Raw genomic sequence first — 26062 nt, 5'->3', positions numbered from 1 at the left:
CTAGGAAGGTGTGCTGGTCTGTTAGTGAGAGTTGTCACTGTTTCTCTGGCCAACATTAACTTAAAGACACAAGGCAGCAGGGCCTATTTGGGTGGCACATTTGACATATTTTGTGTTGACATCCATTCCTCCACAGTGCCATGATCTCGGAGTACATGCCAGAAGTGATCACTTGCAGAGAGTTTTTAGTTCACACCCTCATTCCTATACTACATGTACCCTCATTACCAGGACCCCATTGCCTGGTGAAAGCTCCTAGTAGAACATTACCAAGATAGTTCATTCCCAGCTATTTTTCCAGAATCCATCTAAACCTTGCCCAAGAATACATTCAGCCAGTACAAAAGCTTGCCTCTGCCCGCCCTCCACTCCCATTAGACTTAGCATTAAAATGAGCAAAAAAGCAGTTTCCTGGGAAGAGATGAAAATCTGCTCTCATGAATGTGCAGACACATTCACTTTCTTTCTTTCTTCCTTTCTTTCTTCCTTCCTTCCTCTCTCTCTCTCTCTCTCTCTCTCTCTCTCTCTCTCTCTCTCTCTTGTGTGTATATGTGTATTGCCTTCATGGATGTCTGTGTACCATGTGTGTGCATTGTCTTCAGAAACCAAAAGACATCACTGGATCCTCTGGGACTGGAGTTACAGATGGTTGTGAGCCACCATGTGGTTGCTGGGAATTGAACTCAGGACCTCTGGAATTGCAGCCAGGGCTCTTAACTGATGAACCACCCCTGCTCCTCCTTTCTTTTAAAGACCCATTATACCAACATCTCTACTTTGGGCTTCTTCTGAGCTTCAAATTTGCATTTCTAGCTTCTTTTCCCTTCTTCTGCTACAACTCTCACAGCCACGTTAAAGTCCTACGTACTTAAAATCAACTCATGAGGAGAGATGGCTCGGAGATTGAGAGCACTGAGATGGCCCAGTCCACTGTAGGTGGTGCCACCTCTAGGCAGGGGTTTGGGGACTATATAAAAAACTAGCTGAGCAAAGGCTAGGGAGCAAGTCAGTAAGCAGCTTTCCTCTACGGTCCCTTCCCTGACTTTCCTCAACAATGACCTGTGACCTGGAAGTGTAAGATGAAACAAACCATTTCTTCCCTGAGTTGTGTTTGGTCATGGTGTTCATCACAGCAAGAGTTAGTGAACTAGAATAGCATGTTAAGGTTTGTTGTACTGATACATGGCCTCACACTGTAGCCCAGGCCGGTATCCTTATGTAGGTAGCCCTGGCCTGGAACTCCTCCTGGTTCTGCCACTTACAAATCCCAAATGCCAGGATCATAGGCATGAACTGCCACACCCAGCTAGAATTTTAAACTTTATCGTATGAACCCTAAGAAGTCAGCATGTTGCCTAGATGGACTCATTCACTCATTCTACTTTCAGATTTCCACTGTCTGTTTAAAATGTCCTCTAAAATGTCAAGTAATGAGAAAGTACACAAGGTACTGTGGTGTGCAGCTGTAGTCTTGGGTACTCTGGAGGCTACGGCAGGAAGATAGTTTGAGTCCAGGAGTTTGAAGCCAACTGGGGTACCACAGTGAAACCACTTTCTAGTTTGCCTCTCTATGGAGGGCAAGAGGTCTGTGTGCTCACAGACAGTACTAGAGAAACCAGGAATGTTCTACATGCAGGCTTTTCTCTTCAGTGGGAAGGATTTACACCTGTTTTCCACCCAGAAGGCTGGGAATGGATGGAATGACTAACCTGGTGATCTTTGCTATTCTGTAGAACCAGGCTTTACCCGAATGCCCCAGACTCCTGAGCATTGTTTTTCAGTCAGTAGAACCTATTCTTTTTGTTTGTTTTTGAAACAGGGTTACTCTATGAAACACTGGCTGTCCTAAACTCACTTTGTAGACCTGGCTATCCTCAAACCCATAGATTCACCTGCCTCTGCCTCCAGAGTGCTAGGATTCAAGCCATGAGCCACCACTACCCCAGCAGAACCCATTCTTATGGAAGAGGTCACAGGTGCTTTGCAAAAGGAATACTTTGCAAGGAGTTTTGATGCAGTCATGCATAAGCTTTGTTGTGATAATTATCATGAGGAAACTTTGTTCCAAGGTTGTACTGTGCTTAAATATGTCAAAAAATAGGGTTGGGGATTTAGCTCAGTGGTAGAGCGCTCACCTAGCAAGTGCAAGGCCCTGGATTCGATCCTCAGCTCAAAAAAAAAAAAAAAAAAAAAAGTCAAAAATAAACCACTCAGGGTCAGATTCTAGAAGTTTGAACCAACCGGGATAACTAAGCCACTTTGAAACAGGCTCCCTTCTTGCCTCTCTCAGATGTTTGTCTGCTGGCTGCAGAGCTTGCAGGGATTCCCACACTTCTCTGTTGCTATGATAAAGCTTTCACTGTGGTGGTTTGAAAGAGAATGATCTTCATAGGCTGACGTATTTGCATACTAAGTCCCCAGCTGATGAACTCTTTGGGAAGGATTAGGAGGTGTGGCCTTGTTGGAGGAGGTGTGGCCTTGTTGGAGGAGGTGCGTCACTGGAGGTGAGCTTTGAGGTTTTGAAAGCACATAGCAGGCCCAGTGTTTCTCCCTGCCTGCTGCCTAAAGATCAGGATGAAAAGCTCTCAGCTACTGCTCCATTGCCATGCCTGTTTCCCTGCTGCCATGATCACGGACCAATCCTCTAAAACTGCAAGCCTCCAGTTAAATACTTTCTATTCTAAGAGTTGCCTTGGTCATGGTGTCTCTTCACAGCAATAGAACACTGACTAAGACACTGACCAAAACCGAGTTTGGGAGGAAAGGGTTTATTTGGCTTACAGGTTACAGTTTATCATGAAGGGAACCTGGAGACAGGAACGAAAGCAGAGGCCATGGAGGAACACCCCAACTGGATTGTTCAGCTTGTTTTCTTATACGACCCAGGATCACCTGCCCAAGGGTGGCACTGCCCACAGTGCCCTGGCCTCCCTCACATCAACCACCAATCAAGAAAATGCCCCCACAGACTTGCCTATAGGCCAATCTGATGGAGGGATTTTCTCAATTGAGGTGCCCTCCCCCTTCCCAGGTGACTGTTTTCTGTGTTGAGGTGACAAAAATTAAGCAGCTCAGATACTCCCATTTCAGAGAAATAAATAAAAAGGAGGAGGAGGAGGAAGAAAAGAATGATGACTAAGCATGAGTGGCTGAGGTATAGGAGCAAAATCAGGCAGTTATTATACCAAAGAAGTCAAGAAAATGTTCCGCAGAAGAAGTGAAGTTGGAAAGTATGATCAGTAGCATTCGATGCTTCTGAGGGTTAGATAAAATAGAACCTTAACACTTGTGGCCAGCCGAGAGGGTAGGGTCAGACTGTCATAACCTGGCATTCTGTGCCATTTTGATAATTTCCCCCATGGTGCCTTCAAAACGAACTTTTGAGATAAAGCATCTGTTGGGGTTTCAATGAACATGTCCCCTCCAGGCTTATGCATTTAAACAGCTGGTTCCCTGTTGACGGTGCTGTTCAGGGAGGCTATGGAGTCTTTAGGAGGTGCCACTTTGCTTTGACAGAGGACAAGGAGGAATCCACATGGAGCCTGAGATCCATTTGCTTGTTTCCTGATGCTTTCTTGCTCTGTTTTGGTGGGCCTGGGTGTGGGAAGTAACTCTGGCCTGAGAAGGGTATGCAAACCTTTCTGCTTTACATCCTTCTAGAAAGTAAGTTTGGGTCTTATCACCACAGGTCACTGGGGTCTTTGCCAAAGTTAGGCAGGAGAGATGGGGTTAAAGTGTTTGTTGAAGCCTGACAACCTGAGGTCAGTTCCTGGAAGTGGTGACGGAGAGATCATAATCCTGAAAGCTGTCCTCTGACCTCACACACATGCTATCAAACGTGCCCACATTCAGCCACCTCCACACACATCACATACACATACACATAAACACAAATAAAATCAAAAGAACTTTGCTAAGGTCGAAGGATTTGGGCAGTGAGAGATGGAGTGGGTGTGTTACCTGAAACCTCTGCAGTGACTGGGCCTGCAGTTCCTTCCACTGATGCCCCTCTCTTCCGAGTTCCCAATGGAAGGCCCATGACAACACGGAGGACCTGATCCCTAAACTTGTGGAAGGAGGCGGATCTGTGTGGTACCGGGGTAGGTAGACTGTGGTGGCCTCCATAAGAGTGCATCCATGAAACTAGGCATGGTGGCACGTGTGTGTAGTCCCAGCACCTGAGAGGTAGAGACAGGAGGATCATGTTTGAGATCATCCTCTGCTACATGGCAAGTTTCAGGTCAACCTGGGCTAGGTAGGACCATGTCTCAAAGGACAAAACAAGACAAGACAAAGGAGCTGGAGAGATGCCACAATCACTTGCTGTTCTTGCAGAGGATCCAGGTTCATTCCCACAGCTCACAGCCATATTTAATTCTAGTTCCCCCCTATTCTAGTCTCTACAGGTATCACACAGGCACATGCACACATGCATACATACAGAAAAAGCACGCATACATATAAATTTTTTTTTCTAAACTAAAAAGTCTTGACAGGGATTGGAGTCTGGGAAGATGGCTCAGTGGGCACTCCCTGTACAAATGTAGAGATTTGAGTTCAACTCCTCAACACCAGCATAAAAAGCCAGGCATAGTGACACACACTTGTAGACCCAATGCTGGGGTCTGGGGGCAGGGGGGGGGGAGGCAGGCTAGGAGAATTGCTGCTGTTTACTGGCTATCAGCCTAGCTCCAGGTTTAATGAGAGGCTCTATCTCACAGGAATAAAGCAAACCTTGATAGAATCCTTTGGCCTCTGTGAATACACATGGGTATGCATAACAGTATGCCAGCACATAGACCACACATACTTTTTTCTTTTTTCTTCTTCTTCTTCTTCTTTTTTTTTTTTTGTTGTTGTTGTTGGTATGTGTACCTGTGTGTGTGTTCTTCACACTCACATCTTTTTTTTTCTTTCTTTTTTTTTTTTTTTTTTTTTTGAGCTGAGGATCAAACCCAGGGCCTTGCGCTTGCTAGGCAAGTGCTCTACCACTGAGCTAAATCCCCAACCCTCTTTGTTGTTGTTGGACATGCTGACATCTGTATGTAGTTCCAGCACTTGGAAGGTAAGAGTAGAAGGATTAGGAGCCCAAGGCTATCCTCAGCTACATATCAAGCTAGCCTGGACCACATGAGACCCTGTTACAAAAAACAAAGCATGTACATTTCAGATTTCCACCTATAAGGGAAATAATTGACGCAGGGCCCAGCTGCTGCCTCCTGTGACTGGACTCACTCTTCTCCTTTCAGCGGGACTTAGTGTGGCTGGGAACCTGAAGAAGAACCTGGAGAGGAGCCATCTGGTATGACTTTGCGGCCAGGCTCTCTGGTGGTCTTGTTCAAGGTTCTCAGCTTGCCCTGCGGTATGAGACACTTCCCCCTGCCCGCCTTCCATGCTTTCGTCTCCTCTCCCCTCAGGGTCATATTTAATTTGTTTTTACAGTCCGACTCTCTTCTCATTTACTCTCCCAGGCATTTCTCTGACTTATCTCCTCCTCGCTTAGCCTTACCTGGACCTCAGCTTCTTGTCAGACCATGACCAAACACCTGCTGTAAGCGTTGCCCCCCCATTCCTCCATGTGAACTCTTGGAGCACTTGGCCCTCCCCTCCACACTTCCTGAGTTGCCTGGAAAGCCAAGTTTATTTTTTTAGCGACATACCTTCTCAATTAGTCTTACTGTCTCCTGGAAATAGTCCCGATTTTGTCCCTTCCGCCAACCCTGAACTTCACCCAGTGTCCTGTAGAAGCTCGGTTTACCCAGCACAGGAGAGAAGCTTTGCAACAGCAGGCTGTTCTCACGATTGATGGGCTCCACTCACCTGAACTTGCTAGTGTACTGTTCATTCTTCAAACGCACAACTTCCTCTCATGGTCCTCTGGTCCTCAGTGCTCTGCCCCACTTCCCGTATTTTGTCACAGGCTTTAGTCCAAGTGATGGTATAACATAGATTGTCACTGGCAGACAGAAGCTCATGATCACCCTTCTGGTTCATATGGTTGATGGAAAGTAGTTGGTCAGCCAGGTAGGGCTGGAATAGTTTTTCGTGTGTGTGTGTGTGTGTGTGTGTGTGTGTGTGTGTGTGTGTGTGTGTAGGTATACATGAATCTTTTTTTGTTTGTTTGTTTTGTTTTTTTGTTTTTCGAGACAGAGTTTCTCTGTGTAGCTTTGCGCCTTTCCTGGAACTCACTTGGTAGTTCAGGTTGGCCTTGAACTCACAGAGATCCGCCTGCCCCTGCCTCCCAAGTGCTGGGATTAAAGGCATGCGCCACCACTGCCAGGCAACACGAATCTTAAAGGTTCTTAGTACCCAGCTACATATAGGGCTATCCTAGCTAAACTACAGTCATCTTCGGGAGTTGTGCTGGGACCACTGACTGTTGAGGTTTCCTTGGAGGGGTGTCTTGTGGGCCGCAAGAAATATATCAAAGAGATTCAGCTGTGTATTAAAACTGAACTTTGACCGGCCAAGGGTCTGTCAAAAGGCAAAGCCATTTATTATGAATATTTGGTGTTACCCAGCCTTTAATATTCCAGCTGTCTTCTGCTATGAAATCCGTGCATGCCCAGATCAATTGGTAAACAGTTCAGCTCCCCAGACCTGCTGAACCTACCAAGTTACTAACTGCCCTGCTGAGCTTAGGAGATGCCTAGATTTGTTTCCTGTGCTAATGAAGCTCACACCATCCCCTGCCTTGAGGAGGCCTAGTGGTTCTCCAGAGCATTTTGACTGAGAACAAAAGAGATTTTTACATATCAAGGTGAGAGATAAAACAACAGTCCTGAGGAGGCAGGAACCACAGACAGGCCCAGGGAAAGAAAAGGCAGGTGTTTTCTGTAGACAAGGTCAGAACAGCGTGGTGAGAGAGAAGAGGACTATGGCTGTGAGATATATATATATATATATATATATATATATATAGATAGATAGATAGATAGATAGATATAGATATAGATATAGATATAGATAGATATATAGATATATAGATATATAGATATATATATAAAACATTTCACATTCCATTCTCAGACTATTCTGCTGTTTTGTTAATAAGGCTCCAAGGATTCATAATTTTGCTCTGACAAAAATTACCACTGTTATGTTGCTAATATGCCTAAAGATTTTGTCTTTTAAAAAGGTTCTTATGCCAGTGGTGGTGGTGGTGGCGGCGGCGGCGGTGGCAGCGGAGGCGGCGGAGACGGCAGCGGAGGTGGCAGTGCATGCCTTTAATCCCAGCACTCAAGAGGCTGAGCCAGGGGGCTGGAGAGATGGCTCAGAAGTTAAGAGCACTGTCTGCTATTCCAGAGGTCCTGAGTTCAATTCCCACTAACCACATGGTGGCTCACAACCATCTGTAATGAGATCTGGTGCCCTCTTCTCTATACATAATAAATAAATAGATCTTTAAAAAAAAAAAAAAAACAAGAGGCAGAGGCAGGCAGATCTTTGTGAGTTGGAGGCCAGCCTGGTCTACAGAGCGAGATCCAGGAAAAGGCACAAAGCTACACAGAGAAACCCCGTCTCAAAAAACCAAAATAATAATAATAATAAATACATTTTTAAAAAGGTTCTTATAAGCTTCAGGAGATCAAAATTCATCAACGCTCACAAGCCAAGAAGGACCACTCACAAGCCAAGACAGACCAAGGAAAAATGTAACCTGACTTACAAATTTTCTTTTTCTTCTATAAAGAGGGGGGAGCCTAGAATCCCTTTCTCTCATCTGCTAACCATGCATTTAATATTCCATAGGTACACCTACAAGAAAAAGTTTCCTCTTTAAAACTCCTCAACAGCACGTCTTACGGTTAACACTTAGGTCGACTCCCAGCAGAAACTCTAATCATCTAAAGACTTACAGGTTGTTATCCTCTGGACCACGGACATGCTGTCTAGCTGCAGGTCTGCATCTCATCCTCCAGCCCACAGGGATGTGCTGTCCAGCTCAAGCCTGCACCCTGCCTCCCAGCCCACGAGACAGAAAATGGTGCTACACATGTCCCACAGAGCCTAAAACCGCCTGTGATTCCTGGGTTTCCACTGCATTCCAGCCCTCAAGACTCCCAGCTTCACCCCCATATCAGCAGGAAATAACCACGAGAGACTTCTACAGCTTCTTTGCCATCCCTTTTTCTGAACTGCCCTTAAACAAAGTTCTATTGCTAACTGTATACATTGTGCCCACGATCCTGAAATGTATGTACTACAGATATCGATACCCCAGGATCCAAGGGGGCTGTGCTATGTCCATTGTAGGATATTAGGGGAAAAGTCTACATACACTATGTCCTTAAGTCTGTCAACTTCATTCCTCTAAGACAAAATTACATCAGTTCAGCTATAGTTCCACCAGGCATTCAGGGCAGGAATAACTCTAGACATAACAAGCTCTATATCCGTCTACTTTATTTCTCTGGGATGAAATTCTGTCTCCATAACTGCAGTTCCATCCAGCTCCCTAGCTCACAGTCCAGCCTCATCTTTGTCCTCTGTATCCTCTTTCTCCATCTCTGCTGCTCTCTACTCCTGGCACTCAGAAAACTCTACCAAGATCTGCTTACCCTCTATGGAACCTCTGTGGTCCTCTCTTCTCTCTTGCCATGCTGTTCTGACCTTGTCTACAGAAAACACCTGCCTTTTCTTTCCCTGGGCCTGTGCTTCCCTGCCTCCTCAGGACTGTTGTTTTATCTCTCACCTTGATATGTAAAATCCTCTTTTGTTCTCAGTCAAAATGCTCTGGAGAACCACTAGGCCTCCTCAAGGCAGGGGATGGTGTGAGCTTCATTAGCACAGGAAACAAATCTAGGCATCTCCTAAGCTCAGCAGGGCAGTTAGTAACTTAGTAGGTTCAGCAGGTCTGGAGAGCTGAACTGTTTGTTTACCAATTGATCTGGGCATGCACGGATTTCATAGCAGAAGACAGCTGGAATATTAAAGGCTGGGTAACACCAAATATTCATAATAAATGGCTTTGCCTTTTGACAGACCCTTGGCCGGTCAAAGTTCAGTTTTAATACACAGCTGAATCTCTATGATATATTCTTGTGGCCCGCAAGAGAGGTGGAGGAGGGCCATGGGAGTATCTCTAGCCACCCTTACCAACCAGCTGTATGCTATTCTGCCTAAATTTCATGTGGCTTCTTGAAGGGAAGGGCTAGAGATGTAGATGGAGAATGAGCAGGGGGAGGGAGGGCCATCTAAGCTGGGAAGGCCATCATTCCTGCTGCACAAAGGCTTTCTAGAGCGCCCTTTTAAAGAGGGGAATATCCACATTCCTGTAAGTAACCACTCACCCAAGATCTGTAAGTCAGTCAGTAAACTTACTGTTTCCCCAGAGTGAACTTTGGAATCGTACTCAGTTTGTCATTGGGACTTTAGGATAAGGGGTAGACATTGTGTCTCCCCCAGAAAGGAATCTTAGCAACACAAGCATCTTACATAGGTTTTCCTCTATATGTGTGTGTAAGTTTCTGTCCTGCAAGCCACTCCCACATAATCACACAGAGGCTTAATATTAATTATGTTCAGCCGATAGCTCAGACTTGTTACTAGCTAACTCTTACATTTTTAATCCATGCTTTGCCGCCTTGCTTGGCACCTTTTCTCAGTACAGCTGGCGACTCCCGACTCCATCCTTCTTCTGCCCAGCGTTCTCAGTTTGGCTCTCCTGCCCAGCTATAGGCCACTCAGCTCTTTATTAACTGATGACAGGAGGACATTTTCACAGTGTGCAGAAGGATTATTCCACAGCAGTTCCCCTTAAACTTGATGTACACATAGCTGAGGTTATATACACAGAACCTTGAACTTCTGCTCCTCCTTCCTCTACCTCCAGAGTGCAGGGATTACAGGCATCTACCACCATGCCTGTTTATGCAGTGCTCAGGATTAAACTCAGTACTTTGTGCATTTACTTAATCTTTCTGGAGGGTTAGCGTTATTATTATTGCCATTTTACAAACAAGAGAACTCAGTGACGAGAAGATTTGCCTGTCACACCGCTGGTGTCATGGAATTGAGTTTTTATGGGACCCAAGTACTGTACTGCAAACCCTCAACTAACTCCAAGTTGTGGTGGTTTTCCTTCCAGTCCCCCAGGCTGCGACTGGCCCTGGGAGTGAGGAATGCATTTATATTTACTTCATCCTTTCCAAGTATGAAAGAGTGGAAAAGAAGGAGCTCTGGCAGCTGCCTCCTCAGTGTCTTTCCTTCCCTCCCCATCCTGGGGCTCTCTAACAGCACACCACGTGCCATGGCCGAAGGCAGGTGGTGGCATCCTTTCATTTGGCTCTTCTGCTCACTGTCCTTGGATTGTACTGCAGACTGTGATGTTTCTCCCCAACCTTCCTTTTACTCACTGGCTCAGAACCACACTTGCCTCATCATCTCAAGGCTGAGATTCTAGAGTTGGGGGCATGATGAACCTTATCCTCATGACAAGCAATTCTCTTGATCACGTCTTATGTTCCCAGATGAGTACATCTCAAATGTCAGAAGCTGCCTCCAGTGATGTAGTGGAGGATCAGTCGATGATGCCTTCTCACAGAAGCTGGATTAGCAGAAGGGGCTGCCCAGTCAGAGCTTTTGGGTATCAGGAACCACTGGATACTGGAGACACAGAAATAAAGGCAAGAGAAGCTTTACTCTAAATAAGCAATGGGCAGTCAAATATGAATAGCTGATTTTTTGAGCTTCTAGATGCTAACCTTAATTGCTTTAGGACATGTAACTCATGCCAAAGTCTCAAAATCATCCATTATAATAAGAGTGGTTGTGAAGTTAGCATAATTCACATAGCCTTTGGGGGATGGTATAGAGATAATCAAAGGAAAAGATGAGGATAGTTCACAATGAAAAAAGATTTTTTAGCCAGTGATGGTAGTTTACACCTTTAATATTTCAGAGGCAGAGGCAGGTGGATCTCTGTGGAGAAAGAAAGATGTCTCAATCTACTACCATGGCTCCTGTCTTTAAATGTTTTACATGGCTGGAAAGGGCTGGGGAAAAGAAAGAGTATTTCTTGTAGTCAGGCCTGATGGCGCATGTCTCAAGTTCTAGCATTCAAGAAACTGAGGTAGAAAGACAGCCAAACTTCAGGGCAGCCCGTGATTTAGAGTTAGACTCTTCCTGTCTTTCTTTCTTTCTTTCTTTCTTTCTTTCTTTCTTCCTTCCTTCCTTCCTTCCTTCCTTCCTTCCTTCCTTTCTCTCTTTCTTCCTTCCTTCTTTTCTCTCTCTCTCTTTCTTTTTTTTTTTTTAAAGTCTTATATCATGCTACATTTTAGCTTAAATGTAAAACAAAATCTGTATCCAAAAATGTAGAGAATTACTAAGCTAAAACATTTTGGTTGAGTTGAGGAAGACCATCCTCAGGAGTGTTACGACTGGTATACTTACAGGCAAGGCAAGCTGGAATTGTTTGTGAGTCAAGGGCTCCTGGAATCCGTATCCCTGTTTCTATATCTGTCATTCCAGCTAGGTAGACCTAGTATATCACAATTGTGAAAATACAAACACCTAACACCATTCCCAGGTAGAAATTCAAGCAGCATTGGAGCAGAGAGGAAAAGGTCGGGTCATTACTGAAACCAAAGAAGTCATTTTACTGGAAGTCATTGAGTGGGAAGAGACAGAGACAGGCGAAAAACTACAGGCAGCCAAAAGAAAGGTGCAGCCATTTTGTGGAACGAAAGTGTGTCTGGTGTTGGAAGGAAGGGAACTAAAGCCATGAGGAAAAGCAAGTTGAAAGGCGTGTTCTCCATGAAGAGTAAGGGTACCTAGTGGGTTTGATGCCTCAAGCAAGGGACTGAACTGGCAAACAGAATAGGCAGGTACCCGGTAGCCCGAGAGGCTAGTGTCCACAGGGCAGAACTGTGCTACATGGCCATGGAGCAGGGTGGGAATTGGAGGGAGGTAGGGCAGAGCCAAAGACTGGGGAAAGGAGAAGCTAAGTGGTAGGAAGACAGGAAGTGGGTGGGGAAGGAAAAGGCAGGCTAGCCGCTTAGTGGGAGGGGTCAGGGCTGCAAGCTCAGTGGCACCAGGAGGACAAGAACATCCTACCCAGACAAGTTGGAGGCACTCCTGCAAGCCAGGCAACCAGACAGAGCCTAAAATGCTCTTACGCAGAAGCACTGAGAAAGACAACTTCTCAAATCTAGTAAAGAGGAACAAAAAGCAGAAGGAAGTTCCAAGGGAGAAGAGGTGCATTAACTAGGAAGCCATGGGCATGCTTAGAGATTGCGTTTGGAACTGGGTGCATGGAAGTGGACTAAGAGAACCCTAGGAAGACAAGAACCTGCCAGAGTGGGTTGAGTCTTAGGTTCTCCAGTGCCTGTGAATGTGACCTCATTAGGGAAGAAGATGTAAGTAATTATGGTGAAGATCCTCATTTTTTTGTTTGTTTGTTTGTTTTTGAGATAGGGTCTCATACTGAAGTCTAGGCAAGTATGGAACTCTGTATAGCCCAAGCTGATCTTAAATTCATGGCAATCATCCTAGCTCAGCTTCTAGAGTGCTGGGACACAGGTGTGTGCCACCATACCCTGCAGATGAAAGATCTGTAAGGGAGGTTGACATTGCTCATTGGGTAAAGGTGCTTGCTGACAAGCCAGAGGACCTGAGTTCCCACATGGTAGAAGGAGAGAACACACAAGTACACACACACACACACACACACACACACACACACACACACACACACAGTTTTGTTTTGTTTTGTTTTGTTTTTTAAAGGATCTTTAGATGAGGTCATCCTGCATTCAGGATAGGTCCTAAATTCAATAATTGGTATCTAAGAAAAAGGGGAGCTGGGCGGTGGTGGCGCACGCCTGTAATCCCAGCACTCGGGAGGCAGAGGCAGGCGGATCTCTGTGAGTTCGAGGCCAGCCTGGACTACAGAGCTAGTCCAGGACAGGCTCCAAAGCTACAGAGAAACCCTGTCTTGAAAAAACAAAAAAAGAAAAAAGAAAAGAAAAGAAAAAGGGGAGAGAGATCATGGATACTGGAACACAGGAAGAAGTCTGTTAAGATAGAGGTGGAGATTGGTGTTGTTACCTAAAACAAGGGACATTCCAGCTGTCAGAGGCTAGAAGCAGCAAGCAAGAGTCCCCCTAGGGCCTTTGGTAGGAGCTCCCCTGAAGATACCGTGATTTCGGGTTTTCCACTCTCCAGCACTGCCTTGGGGCGCATTTCTGTTTCCTCACACTGGTTTTGTGCTGGTCTTTTTTGGCAGCCCTAAGAAACTCAAACACCTGCTGTGATTTAAGTGACTACCACCAACTGTGAGCAAAGGTGAGAGTGGGAACAACCCCAAAGAAGGGGTGACAAAGGGTGGTCTGGACGGAAAGCCCAGGGACTTAGAGGAGCCAGAATGCTAGCGTTAGAAGAATTTAACCAACCCCACGCCCCTTTCTTAGTGTGTGTGGGTGCCAGTGGAGGCCAGAAGAGGCGGTTGGGTGCCCTGGATCAGAGTCACCGGTCATTTAGGAGTTAACTGTCTGAGATGGGTCCTCTGGAAGATCAGCAAGTGCTCTTAACTGCTGAGCCATCTCTCCAGTCTGGAGTTTAAACACTTATATTGAGAGGGTTAAAGAGTGACAATGAGTGGATTGACCAGTCAGCACGGGGTGTGTGTGTGTGTGTGTGTGTGTGTGTGTGTGTGTGTAGAAAGGGAGCAGGAAAAGGTGGTGGAGGGAACCGCCAGGTACCAGGGCCTGGGCATGCTGTCCTGAGTGGGTCCAGGCCCAGGGTGTGGATGCAGACCTGGAGCAGAGTTGAAGGCTCTTCACATTAAGACTGGAAAATTCGGAGGCCAGGGAGACAAAGGCTCAGAGTGTCTGAAAACTGGTGGGAGATCCAGAAGGAAAAACTAGTCTGATGAGGGGAATCTCAGAGAGGAGGGTGTACCGTGGAGGTCAGAGGAAGGCTGAAAGGGTGTTACCAACACGTGAAAAAACTCGGATAGCAGATTCACAAGAATGGAAGAGTCTTCTAGAATTTATTTTGGAAAAGGTGGAAGACCAGTTCTCATTTTCCCTGGGAGCCCAAAAAGCCAGAAAAGGTGAGGCTTTTCTCAGGATGGTTTGGAAAATGTATGTGGTCTGTATAAAGCCAGGCTCTGGGTTTTAGTAAGAATTTAAGGGAATTTAAGTAAGAGCTTTTTTTTTTTTTTTTTTTTTTTTTTTTTTTTTTTTGGTTTTTCAGGTGTAGCCCTGACTGTCCTGGAACTCACTTTGTAGACCAGGAGGGCAGGCCTTGAACTCAGAGCTCTACCTGCCTCTGTCTCCCCAGTGTTGGGATTAAAGGCGTGCACCGCCACGGGTAAAGCAGAGCTTTTGTGGCCCAATTTCCGCAGTCAAGAAAACACAGCTCAGCAAGAATTCAAAATACTTCTCTTTCTCTTCACTTAAAAAACAAACAACAAAACCCCAACACCAAGGAGAGAGGTGCATTATTAGTACACGACAAAAATCTTAAAAATGTTCTGGCTACAGGAGGACAGCTGCTCTCTATAATTAACCCTCTCACACACACCCTTGCTCCTAAGCACCCGAGGCTCTTCTGGTGAGAAACACCTGGACCGCTTGGAGCATGACTGATGGGAGACCAGCTGCTGCCCTGGAATTTACTGGGAATGTCTGTGAAGCCACACCTTCCTCCTGCTGCTCCCAGCTGAACCCGGGCAGGAACCAGGAACGCTCTGGCTCCTAAACTCCCCCACAACCTTGCTAAACTCTCCTTAAAACTGCAAGTGATTGAAGGGGGTAGGTGTCATTCATTTCCCCTCTTAGCCTGCAATTCAAGCTTGCACTACAACCCGAGGGCTCTCCTATCTTACGGCCCCTGGGTTTTCTCTGCTTTGGTTGCCCTACTCAATTGCCTCTTGTGTGTGTGCCTAATTCTCCTCTTGACACAGGTCTCTCCGAAGGAAAAAAACTCGATATGCATCTTCCACTTAACTGCTTCTTGCCAATGCACTCAGCTTTGCTCAGAGTAGCCACCAACCCAAGCAGGAAAGGCCAGACAATGTTGATAGATCATCCTTTATAATTCCAGAAGTTAGGGCAGAAACCAAATATGAAGGTTCTGATGCAGGGTAGATTGGGGTTCCCTTTTGGGGTTCTCAGTCTCTTTGATAAACTAATTTAGGAATGGGCTCTAATGGCAGCTCCAGGACAATTTTACTAGTGTAAAAGACCCCACCCACCCCAAACAGACCAGCTGTGAGTCTCCGTAGCTGCCTAATTTAGCCAGCAGGGAGGTCAGGAACTCGGTGGAGAAGCGGGCGTATGGTGGAGAAAGAGCAAGGAGCTCTAAATTGCCAGGGAAGCCCAAAGAGTAAGGGGAAACACAGTTAGAGAAGAGACAGAAGGAAGAGAAGAGAAAGCTAGGCTTTCCTGAACAAGACTTGCAGAGCTACATGGCTTCAGTCTGGTAAGCTACTGTGGTAGCGGTGGGACTGGTTGTCCTGCCTATCTTTTTTTTTTTTTTTTTTTTAATGGAACCCACCTCCCTTAGGGTGGTTGACTCCACCAACTGGAATGTCAGGACTTCCCCCTGGACAGAGACTACTCTCGGCACAGAAGGAGTTCTCTCTTAATGGGCCAGCACTGTTGCTATGACAGTTCCTGTTCACCCCTTGTGGTAGGGAGTAAGCAAATACCACTGGGTTACGCTCCTTCCCCACTGAGGAGTTTTCAGGGAAAACTCTGAATAGATAAGACTGCGCCACATAATTCTATGACACAAAACTACTCCCACTATGTCTTTACCAGGAAATGAGAGCAGGAGCAAGGTCTACAGCTGGACATCCTCTGGATTTTTATGTCTCAAAAACACAAGAAAACTAATGACAGAGCTGGGTGACCCCTGTCTCTTGATGGAGAAATCACTCAATCCCGTGAAGGGGACTAAGGGCAGAAAAGCTTAGAGCATGCTGGTGTTCAGAAGGAAAACCTTTGCTAGTTCAACCCTCTTCCCGGCCCCACCCCCTGCAAGATGGGACTTGCAGCAAGATGGGTGTCAGAATGGTACAGATTTGTAGGACAGAGAGGAAGAGGAGGAGCTTATGGTGCTGAGACTACACAATCTGTCTCCCCCAAACTCGTGTTTAGTCCCCAAAGTCGCATGTTAAAAATATCAAGAGGGTAGAAACATGATCTGACCATAGTGGTGGGGACAGAGTCCTTTGAAAGGCATTCAGTTATTGAGATGGAGCCCCATGGTTGGATCCTGGTGGCCTTCTAAAGAGGAGACCATACTCATACGGATTCAGGGCACACTGAGTAGACAGGAGTTAGATAGGATTGAGGGAAGCTGGACCTTGGGAGCCGAGTTTCCTCTCAGTCAGATGTCCCTTTGGGCTTAAACCACTGAAGCTGCAGCTGTGTTCTGGCTGCTTCAGAAATCAAGGCTCCAGGGCAATTCCGCACAGATGTTGCAGTGGTGGAGACATGGAGCTATTAGTTTATCACTTGATTTGGGGTTTGATGCCCAACACGGCCACGGGGTAGGGGTGTGGGGGGGACACATGACACCAATCTCCCCTGTCCCTGTTCCCCCAACCCCCACACCAAACCAGACTAATAAAACCACATGGAGAAGGGCAGGGAGAAAGGACTGGCTGGAAGGAGCCACAGTAAGACCCCTTGATGTGACTTTCAACTAAGCACTGATTATTTGAAGTTCATAAAAACATTCCCGGGTGCAGGCGGCGCACGCCTTTGGTCCCAGCACTCGGGAGGCAGAGGCAGGTAGATCTCTGTGAGTTCGAGGCCAGCCTGGTCTACAGAGGGAGTTCTAAGGCAGCCAGAGCTGTTACACAGAGAAACCCTGTCTCAAAAAAACAAAACAAACAAACAAAAAGCTCTGGATGTTGCCAACAACATTGCGATCATCTAAACTGAGTCCAGCTGGCTAATTATAAATACACCTTTTCACCATAAAGACAAAAACAAACAAACAAACAAAAATAAGAAAAACAAAGACAGCAAAACATTCCTTGCTTCCCTGCCTACCCAGGCCAGTCAGAGGGAGGAACTAAGTGGACTGACTGCCTGGAGGAGCCCAGGCTGGAGCAGAGCTGGGAGCAGGTACGGGAGTTGAAACGCTGCCGACCCCTGCCTGTTTGTCAGATCAACTCAACTTCACAAAATCACTCGGAAAGCTCCCTAGCTGTTAGGGATTCTTCCAGGTTTCGGGCAGAGTGTGAGCCAGACAGCTGTAGTCCCTGGTTTCTAAGAGCAGAGAGAGTTAAAGAATCATAACATAGTATGGCACATGCTTCAGGAGTCAAACCTCGGAGAAACTCTAAACCACCACTGCCCTCACCTCCGAATGGGAAAATGAAATAAGGGAGGGGAACACGGCGATGCCCGAAGTGCGGAGAAGATTTGTGTGGTAGATAGGAGGGAGAACGCAGCAGAGGGAAGAGTCCAGGCTGAAAATGGCCGGCGGACTAAACCAGACCATGGGAGGAGAGAGGGGGAGGTACAGCGAGAGAGGAGCCAAAGACCAAGAGGGAGCCTGGGCCAAGAGGCCAAGAGACTGGTGTAGCCAAAATGCCTGAGTTCTATAGGATCAGGCTGGGGGAGGGGAGGCAGAAACCCAGCCCCTGGGAAGGAAAGGTTTAGGGTAAGGGGTAGGGTGAAGTGCTGGGAGGAGCCACAGGCACTGAGTGATGCTGGGAGAGCTGGCCAGTGTTCACTTTGATATGTTAATCGGCACCTAAGTTAGCCATTTGTCCTGGCTTTCTGAGACCTGACAACCTCCAAAGTTCCAATTGTGGGCATGCTCAAGCTTCATAATCGCATTCAATTATTGGTTTCCAGTCTCATTTGCCACCATTTCACCAAAAGTTGGAGACTTAACCAAGTTTAAGTGTACATGTGTGAATATAAATATAAACAAGCCAAGATATATAAAAAGGCAGGGTGTCTTAGTGTTGCTACTGCTGTGAAAAGACACCATGACCACAGCAACTCATAATTGGGGTGGCTCACTTACAGTTTCAGGGGTTCAGTCTATTATCATCATCTTGAGGAGCATGGTGGCTTGCAGGCAAACAATAACGTAGAGTCCTACATCTTGCAGGCAACAGGAAGTTGACTGAGACACTGGTCAGTATCCTGAGCATAGGAAACCTTAAAGCCCACCCCCACAGTGACACACCTCCTCCAACAAGGCCATATCCACTCCAACGAAGTCACACCTCCTAATAGTGCCACTCCCTATGAGATTATGGGGGCCAGTTGCATTCAAACTACCACACAGGGTCTTACTATGTACCCCTGGCTAGTCTAGAACTTGCTATGTAGACAGGTTGGCTTCGAACACACATATATCCTTCTGCCTTTGCCTCCTGAGTGCTGGGATTAAAGGTGCGTACTACCATGCCAGGCCTCTTTTCTTACATACCTGTTTGTTACCTCCTCATGTATACTTCAACACAAAGCAAATCCTCCCAAAGCTAGCCCCTTGTCTACCTCTCTAGGTTGTTAAGGTCCTTAAAACAGAGTTCTAAGTAAACGGGGCTAAGAGCTCTCTCCCCTGGTGTCAGACAGATGTAGTGATCTTTGCTCAGTCAGGAGACTTCAGGCCTTGGGGACATTTCAGCTTCTGTGTATGGTAAGGAAAACAACCCTTGATCCAAGAAACATAACTTGTACTCATAGTTCAATTCTTGGCACACAGAGGGCTCAACAATGATTATTCAGCCATTTGGGGTGGTGCATACCTTTAATCCCAGTACTTGAAAGGCTGGGTAAGATGGCTCTCTGGGAGTTTCAGGCCAACCTGGTCAACATCATGGGTTCTGGACCAGGTAAGGAGGGCTAGATTAAGCCAGATCATGCCTCAAAAAGTAAATGAAAAAAAAATGACATTAACATTAAAGTCTCAGGCCAGAATTTCAACTTTATGAAAGTCCTGGCTGTGAGGTGGATCTAGGAAGGGTTAATAATCAACTTTGGCTGGTTTTTTTGTGTGTGTGGCTAAGAATGAGAAATATGCACCTTGTACTTTGCCTTAAAGACCTGCCAGTTACCTGGGTAAACAGATGGAAAAGCATTAGTTCAGTTTCAAAAGTGCTGGAGTAGTGAGTCTTGGATTTTAGCATCTGAACTAACTGAAGGTCATTTTCTAAGGAAGGGCAGCGGCCTTGCCCCCATTTTCTGATTCAGTAGGTCTGGGGCAGAGCCTGAGCATTTGCTGTTGACTTTTCCTACTTGCTCCTATGCCACAGTGGCTGTGTTGACAAGGTACTCTCCTTGACCAAGCTTTGGTCAGGCTCTCCTGAGCTCCCCTTGAATAGAACTGACCTCTGTCCCAGGTCCTCTCTTACAGAGTGTGGCTTTACTAAGAATCCTAAGTCGGCCAAGCCAGAATCCTCCACCTTGATAAGTGATCACCCTCAATATTTGAAGGTTCCTCCTCTACTCTCCCCACGTGACATCTGAGCACCCTGGCTTGCCTTTAACAAAGCACACCTTCAAATTTGTCTAATTGTCCCTTACCCTTGCTGTTTCCTCTTAATTTTCCATCCATTGAACCCCCATCTCAATAAATCTTGTTCTTGTCTTATTGAGAGTCAAGGCCAAATTCTCTCCCCTATTGAGCAGTGGTCCTCACACCTAAAGCAATGGTCCCTGAAAAGTTTTACATCTCCATCCTGTGTCAAGTGTCACGAACTTAAAAGATACCAAAAAACTTGTGTATGTGTGTGTGTGTCAGAGTTTGGGTGTGCACATGTGGAGGTCATATGACAACCTGGAGTGTAGAGGGTCACTTTCTTTGTGTGAGGATTTGGTTTCGTTTGCTACTGCTTATGCCAGGCTGGCTGGTCTGTGAGTTTTCTGTGATTCTCTTATCTCTATCTCTGTCTCTCATCTCACCTAAGCAACCTCTTTACAGACACTCATTTCTCTGGCTGTACTGAGTTTGGGGACCCCATCTCTGGTCCTCATACTCATGTTGGCAAGGATTTTAACCACGCAGCTGAGCAGCTCCCCAGCTCCCCTGCTTTTTAAGAGATTCTCATAAAACTCTGGAGCCCAATATCTAGTTCACAAAACATTTCAGTTTTGGCTCCATATCAAACCTACTTCTGTGCTTGTGAAATCTGGATATAAATTATTGCGTGATTAAGTTGTAAAAGCAAAATCTGGCACAGCATTTGGTAAAAGTTGGTTAAAGCTTATTACCTATTCATTCTGGGGGTGGGGGAGTGGGTCGACAAAGCCGGGGGGTCTAGATGGCTAATGCAGAGCAAGGGGTTAAGTCCTTGTTCTATGCAGCCACACGGGCACAGATCTGAGAGGCAGGTAATTCCCCGTACAGCCCTGCCGGACCTCCTTGGGCCCGGAAGACAACGCCAGAGGCTGCCAGGAGCTTTCGTCTCAGCGACAACACGCAGGCGCAGACCCGTTTTGGCCACGCTTTCCGCGCATGCGCCCTCAGGTGCGCTGGGCCGTGTGGCACGCGGGCCGAGTAAAAATGGCGGCGGCGATTCGGGCGGTGGCGGTTGGAGCGAGGCTCAGGGGTCTCCATTGCGGCCTCCGCACCCCGATCCGCAGCCTCTGCAGCCAGCCGGTTTCAGTAAACGAGCGTATCGACAACAAGCGCCGTGCCGCGTTGCAGGGCGGAGGCCAGCGCCGCATAGACGCACAGCACAAGAAAGTGAGTCCAGGGCGCCAGCGCGTCCCGCCCCTCCGCCCGCGACCTATCACGGTGCGCCGGGCTCGCGGCGCCCATGGCCTCCCAGCCAATAGGCGCGGTGCCTGGGAGGGGCGCGGCGAGAACTTTCACCTGGAGAACCTAGGGCTCTCTCGGGAGTCAGTAGAGGAGGTTGAGCGGCTGTGTGCTTAGCAATGTCCCTGGGTGGTGGTGGGCATGGATTGGCTGGCTGGCTGGCTGGCTGGATCTGACTGGTCTCCAGCAGCGCTCCACCTGAGCGCTATGAAGTTTTGGGAAAGTTAGTTTCTAGAAATCATCTTAAACAGAATAATGCCTCCCACATCTTATTAGAATAATATTGCTTCATTAATTGGCAGTAGGCTCTCAGTTTTAGACCTGATTATTCTCGTGCTGTCTGCAAGAGTTGTGGCAGTTTTGTTTTTTTGTTTTTTTCTTCAATGGTGGAAAGCAATAAAACCGAGGCTCTAGTATTAGAAATAGCTTGGTCACATTCACATTAACCTGGGGGTGTTGGTGGTGTTGGTAGTGGTGGTGGTGGCGGCGGCGGCGGCTGTGATCTGTGTGTGCAAGGACCTGGTAACACCTGTGCCTGAGGAAGTCAGGTCGGCCTCTTAAGAGTTTCAGCTTGTGTTGATCTACAGGGTAGGAAGCAGAGGGGACTTTTATAAACTCACAAGCTGCTCTGCAGTTTGGCTAGAGTGGGCAGCTGAGGCACTGACACCCTGCCTGGATTTTCAGGCGAGAATCACAGTTAAGCTTCAGAGATAAGCTGAGGAGGCCAGTTTAGCAGCAGAAGAATCAAGCTGGGAGAGGTGACCCTAGACTTGAAGCCAGACTTGCCCAGTGTGTCCTTGACTGCGTGAAAGTCCAGACGTGAGAGCTGGGTGAGTTAGCAGGAAGGTGCCTAAGGAAAAGGTTCCATATGAAGAGCACACAAGTCCTACTCAAGTGTGGCAAAACACTTTTTTGGGGTGGGGGTGGGGGTGTTGGTTTTGTTTTTTTTCGAGAGGGTTTCTCTGTGTAACAACAGCTCTGGCTGTCCTGGAACTCGCTTTGTAAACCAGGCTGGCCTCGGTAAATCGGCCCGCCTCTGCCTCCTGAGTGAACTGGGTCATAAATCTTGGTCAAATGTTGATTCAGATGTCCTGAATTTGAAAAAGGCCTAAGGATTTGACACTTAGGAATGTGAATGTGGTTGAAGGTTTGTGATGAGCAATACTCTCCCTCACTCCCTTGGGGTCCTCGGGAAGGACCAGTAAGTTTCCTGGGAAAGCCTGTCACCTCTCTTGGGGCCCTTTGCTCAATTCCTCCTGAGAGCATTGGCCCAATGCTCCCTGGGTAGATGCTGATTCTCTTAGAGGTCTGGAGAGCTGTTTTTGGCTGTCAGAGCTAATTTAGGTGGAAGGCCACTTTGTGCTCTTATTAAGCAAGTTTTTCATTAGTTCCATAAGACAGATTTCCTAGAAGTGGACCAGGAAGTATGAATATTTTAAAATTCATCACTATATGTCCACAGTTGTTAGGTTGCTTTCCCAAAGTAAACTGGTTTTCCATAACCTCATTGGCTTTCACTACTTCCTAAAATAACTGATTTTCAGGGTTTTGTTTGTTTGTTTACTGTGTATATGTGTTGTTTTCTTGGCACAATGGGCTAAGGACTTTATCAAGGGTTGAGGTTTGGGAGCCTAAGGAGTGGAGACTCTTGGTAGATTGAGGGCTTCATCTCTAAGCAGTATTAAATTCTGAGATAGGATCTCATACAGCCCCAGTTGGCCTTGAATTTTCTATTTAGCCAATGATGACCTTGAACTTCTGATCCTTCTGCTACCTCCCCAGCTCTGGGATTATAGGCATTCACTACCGTATGCAGTCTGTGTGGTGCTGGGAATCGAACCTAGGCCTTTTGCACATGCTAGGCAAGCTCTCTACTAACTGAACTGTCTCTCCAGCCATTTTCTTTTCTTTCTGACTTTAAAGCAAATGCCCTTCAACCCGAGAAACTCTGCCTTCAAACAAACTCCCGGCACTCTTTGCCCCTCCCCCTTACTCAGCCACTCCCTGCTAGGGGGCTGTTAAACTGGGATTCCCATTTAGGCTAGAAGAAGAGAAAGCTGGGTTGGAGAGATGGCTCAGAGGTTAAGAGCACCTACTGCTCTTCCAGAGGTCCTGAGTTCAATTCCCAGCAACCACATGGTGGCTCATAACCATCTGTAATAAGATCTGGTGCCCTCTTCTGTGTACATAATAAATAAATACATCTTTAAAAGAAGAAGAAGGAGAAGAAGAAGAAGGAAGAAGAAGAAGAATAAGAAGTAGTAGTAGAGGAGAAAGCCCCTGTGAAGGCAGGGGAGAACCCATGGGTGCCTTGGGGTGGAGGCTGAGAGCTGGAGGGAGGGGTTGTGTCTGGTTGAAGTGTGCCTGTAACTCTGGCTCTCACTAAGTCCACTTTAGTTTCTCCCTCCTCCCCCCCCCCTCCTCCTCCAGATTCCACTGCAATCCAGGGTCAGGCTTTCCTTACCCCCACTTTCCTCCCTGCCCCCTCCTCTTGATTTACCTTCCACAGGCAGGCAGCTCCTGAGCACCCTGTACCTTGCTTTCCTGGCTGCAACAAAGTCTGTTACTCTCCCCTGTCTACTTCGGGCAGGACAGACCGAATGGAGCCTTTTACATCGGGGTAAAGAGGCAGTGTGACCCCGCTTTCCTGCTAACACACCTGCCTTAACTTGGTCTGTGATGGCATCACCAACTGCTCTTTTGTTGTAGGGAAAGCTAACTGCCAGGGAGCGGATCAGTCTCCTGCTGGACCCTGGCAGCTTCTTGGAGAGTGACATGTTTGTGGAACACAGATGTGCCGACTTTGGAATGGCTGCTGATAAGAATAAGGTATCTGTATTTGTTCCAGTGGTGGTGGGAACACTTCCTGTGGCTTGCTGGCCTTTCCACGAGAGCAAAGAGTCCATATAGCTTTTGTCTCCAGGCATGTGCCACTGTGTCTGGCTCTGCTATGTTTCCTTATGTGTTCCTCTCAGAGGAAGTGGCAGTGGTGGCCCTGGGAACCTCATAGTTATATTGGCCCTTGTAAAATTTTTATTTATTCATTTTGGTGTGCTGGGGATTAAACCCCACTTTGGTTTTTAGTTTGAACTTTCTTCTGTCCAAATCTTAGAAAATTTGGTGTTTTGTTTGTTTTCCATTAAGGCATGATGCCAGCTTCACTATAAAGAAGCATTCAGGCTGGGTGGCGATGGCATTCACCTTTTAATCCCAGCACTTGAGAGGCAGAGGCAGGCGGATCTCTGTGAGGCCAGCCTGGTCTACAGAGCAAGTTCCTGGACAGCCAGAGCTACACAGAGAAACCCTGTCTCAAAAAATAAACAAAACAAAAACAACAACAAAGAAGTATTTGGGTTTTTGACCTTTATTTTTTTATTTCCCTGTAGTTTCCTGGAGATAGTGTGGTCACTGGACGGGGCCGAATCAATGGAAGATTGGCTTATGTCTTCAGTCAGGTATGTCCTAACTCCAGAACATGGGGCTTTCCTGCAAGGCAGAGGCAGGAACAAAATATGCGATAGAAAACAATTTGGGGGAATGACATCTTTTGTTTGTTTGTTTGTTTGTTTTTTGAGACAGGGTTTCTCTGTAGCTTTGGAGGCTGGCCTCAAACTCACAGAGATCCGCCTGCCTCTGCCACTACCGCCCGGCTGGGAATGAAATCTTGCTTATAGTTTAGGGCTGTGTGGAGGATCCAGGTGCAACCTGAGTGGAAAAAATTGATTCTTAAAAACACAATTTGGGGCTGGAGAGATGGTTCAGTGGTTAAGAGCACTGAATGCTCTTTCAGAGTCCTGAGTTCAATTCCCAGCAACCACATGGTGGCTCATAACCATCTGCAATGAGATCTGGCACCCTCTTCTGTATACATAATAAATGAATCTTGAAAAAAAAAAAGCACAAGTTGGGGCTGGAGAGATGGTTCAGTGGTTAAGAGCACTGGCAGCTCTTCCAGAGGACCTGAGTTCAATTCCCAGCACCCACATGGTGGCTCATAACCATCTGTAATGAGATCTGGTGCCCTCTTCTGGCTTGTAGGCAGAACACTGTATACATAATAAATCTTAAAAAAAAAAAAAAAAAATCAAGAGAGATGTAGTTGGTGTACACTGAGACCCAAAGAAGACCTTGTGGGCAGAATAAAGCTGTGTCATATCCAAATTGCTTTTAAAAACATTGCTGTTTTATATGTGTGGTTGTTTTGCCTATAAATATGTCTCTGCACCATGTGTATCCCTGGTGTCTAAGAAGGCCAGAAGAGGGCATCAGAATTCCCTGGAACTGGAGTTACAGATGGTTATAAGTACCAGGTTGGTGCTGGGAATCAAACCTGGGTCCTCTGGAAGAACAGCCAGTTTTCTTAACTGCTGTGTCATCTCTCCAGCCCTGAATGTCCAAATCTTAATCTCCAGAAGCTTTGCATTACCTGATATGGTAGAGAAGAATCAAGGTTCTGATCAAGTGACCTTAGGATAATTTGGCCTGGGTTACCCAGGTGGCCTAATGTAATCACAAAGGTCCTTAGAAAGTGGAAGAGAAAAGCTGGGTGGTGGTGGCACACACCTTTAATCCCAGCATTTGGGAGGCAGAGGCTGAAGGAACTCTTTGAGTTCAAGACCAGCCTGGTCTGCAAAATGAGTTCTAGGACAGGCAGAGCTGTTATACAGAGAAACCCTGTCTCAAAAATGGACAGACACAAAACAAAACAAAACAAAAACCAGAAGGTGAGAATAATGCAGTGTGCAGAGGACTTCACCTGCTGAGTCAGGCTTTAAAAACAGAGATGAATTCTATGAAAAGAGGAATGGGAGCCATCTCTAGAAGCTTAGGAAAGGCAACCAGGCTGCCCTTGAAGCCTGAGAGGTCACAGACCTGTTGACCTTGGTTGTAGTCCAGTGAGGCCCCTGAGAGGGCACTTCTGCAGCACAGAATGTGAGATAATAAAAGTGTGTTGTCTTAAGCCCATGAATTTGAGTTAATGTGTTACAGCAGCAATAGAAACAGGCTATTTTGTGTGCTATTTCATAATAGATTTTTCTACTATTGGGTCTGCCAAATGTTGAAGCTCACTTTTTCTTTTTAATTTTTATGAGCTTGCAGGACAAAAATGAATAAAGAAGGTAGCGTAGAACCAAGAATGCTACTGTGTTTTCTGGCCATGATGTCTGACTACATACAGCCAGGGGAGAAATTCAAATTCGCTGTATTTTTAAGTACCTTCTTTGCTCATGGAGTACGTGGGGGTGAGGAAGAGATGGAGATGATGAACACGGGGCTCTCATTCTGAAGATGCCAATTTATAGGTAGCATGGGGCAGAAC

At 46.6% G+C, this 26062-nt stretch overlaps 1 protein-coding gene across 1 annotated transcript in view; it reads left to right on the top strand.

Annotated features, from left to right (window-relative positions):
• The first annotated feature begins 20451 nt into the window (after window positions 1-20451).
• Window positions 20452-26062, top strand: part of Pccb (propionyl-CoA carboxylase subunit beta) — a 61507-nt gene continuing 55896 nt past the window's right edge. Inside the window, exons 1-3 of the mRNA XM_036193875.1 lie at window positions 20452-20670; window positions 23452-23571; window positions 24129-24197. Coding sequence (XP_036049768.1) covers window positions 20488-20670; window positions 23452-23571; window positions 24129-24197 — 372 coding nt within the window. The 5' untranslated portion in view covers window positions 20452-20487. The remainder of the gene's footprint in view (window positions 20671-23451; window positions 23572-24128; window positions 24198-26062) is intronic.

This window comes from Onychomys torridus, chromosome 7 (assembly GCF_903995425.1).
Source record: "Onychomys torridus chromosome 7, mOncTor1.1, whole genome shotgun sequence".
Taxonomy (NCBI): Eukaryota; Metazoa; Chordata; class Mammalia; order Rodentia; family Cricetidae; genus Onychomys; species Onychomys torridus.
The sequence above is the reverse complement of the archived record's forward strand: the minus strand, read 5'-3'. Positions and strand labels throughout refer to the sequence as shown.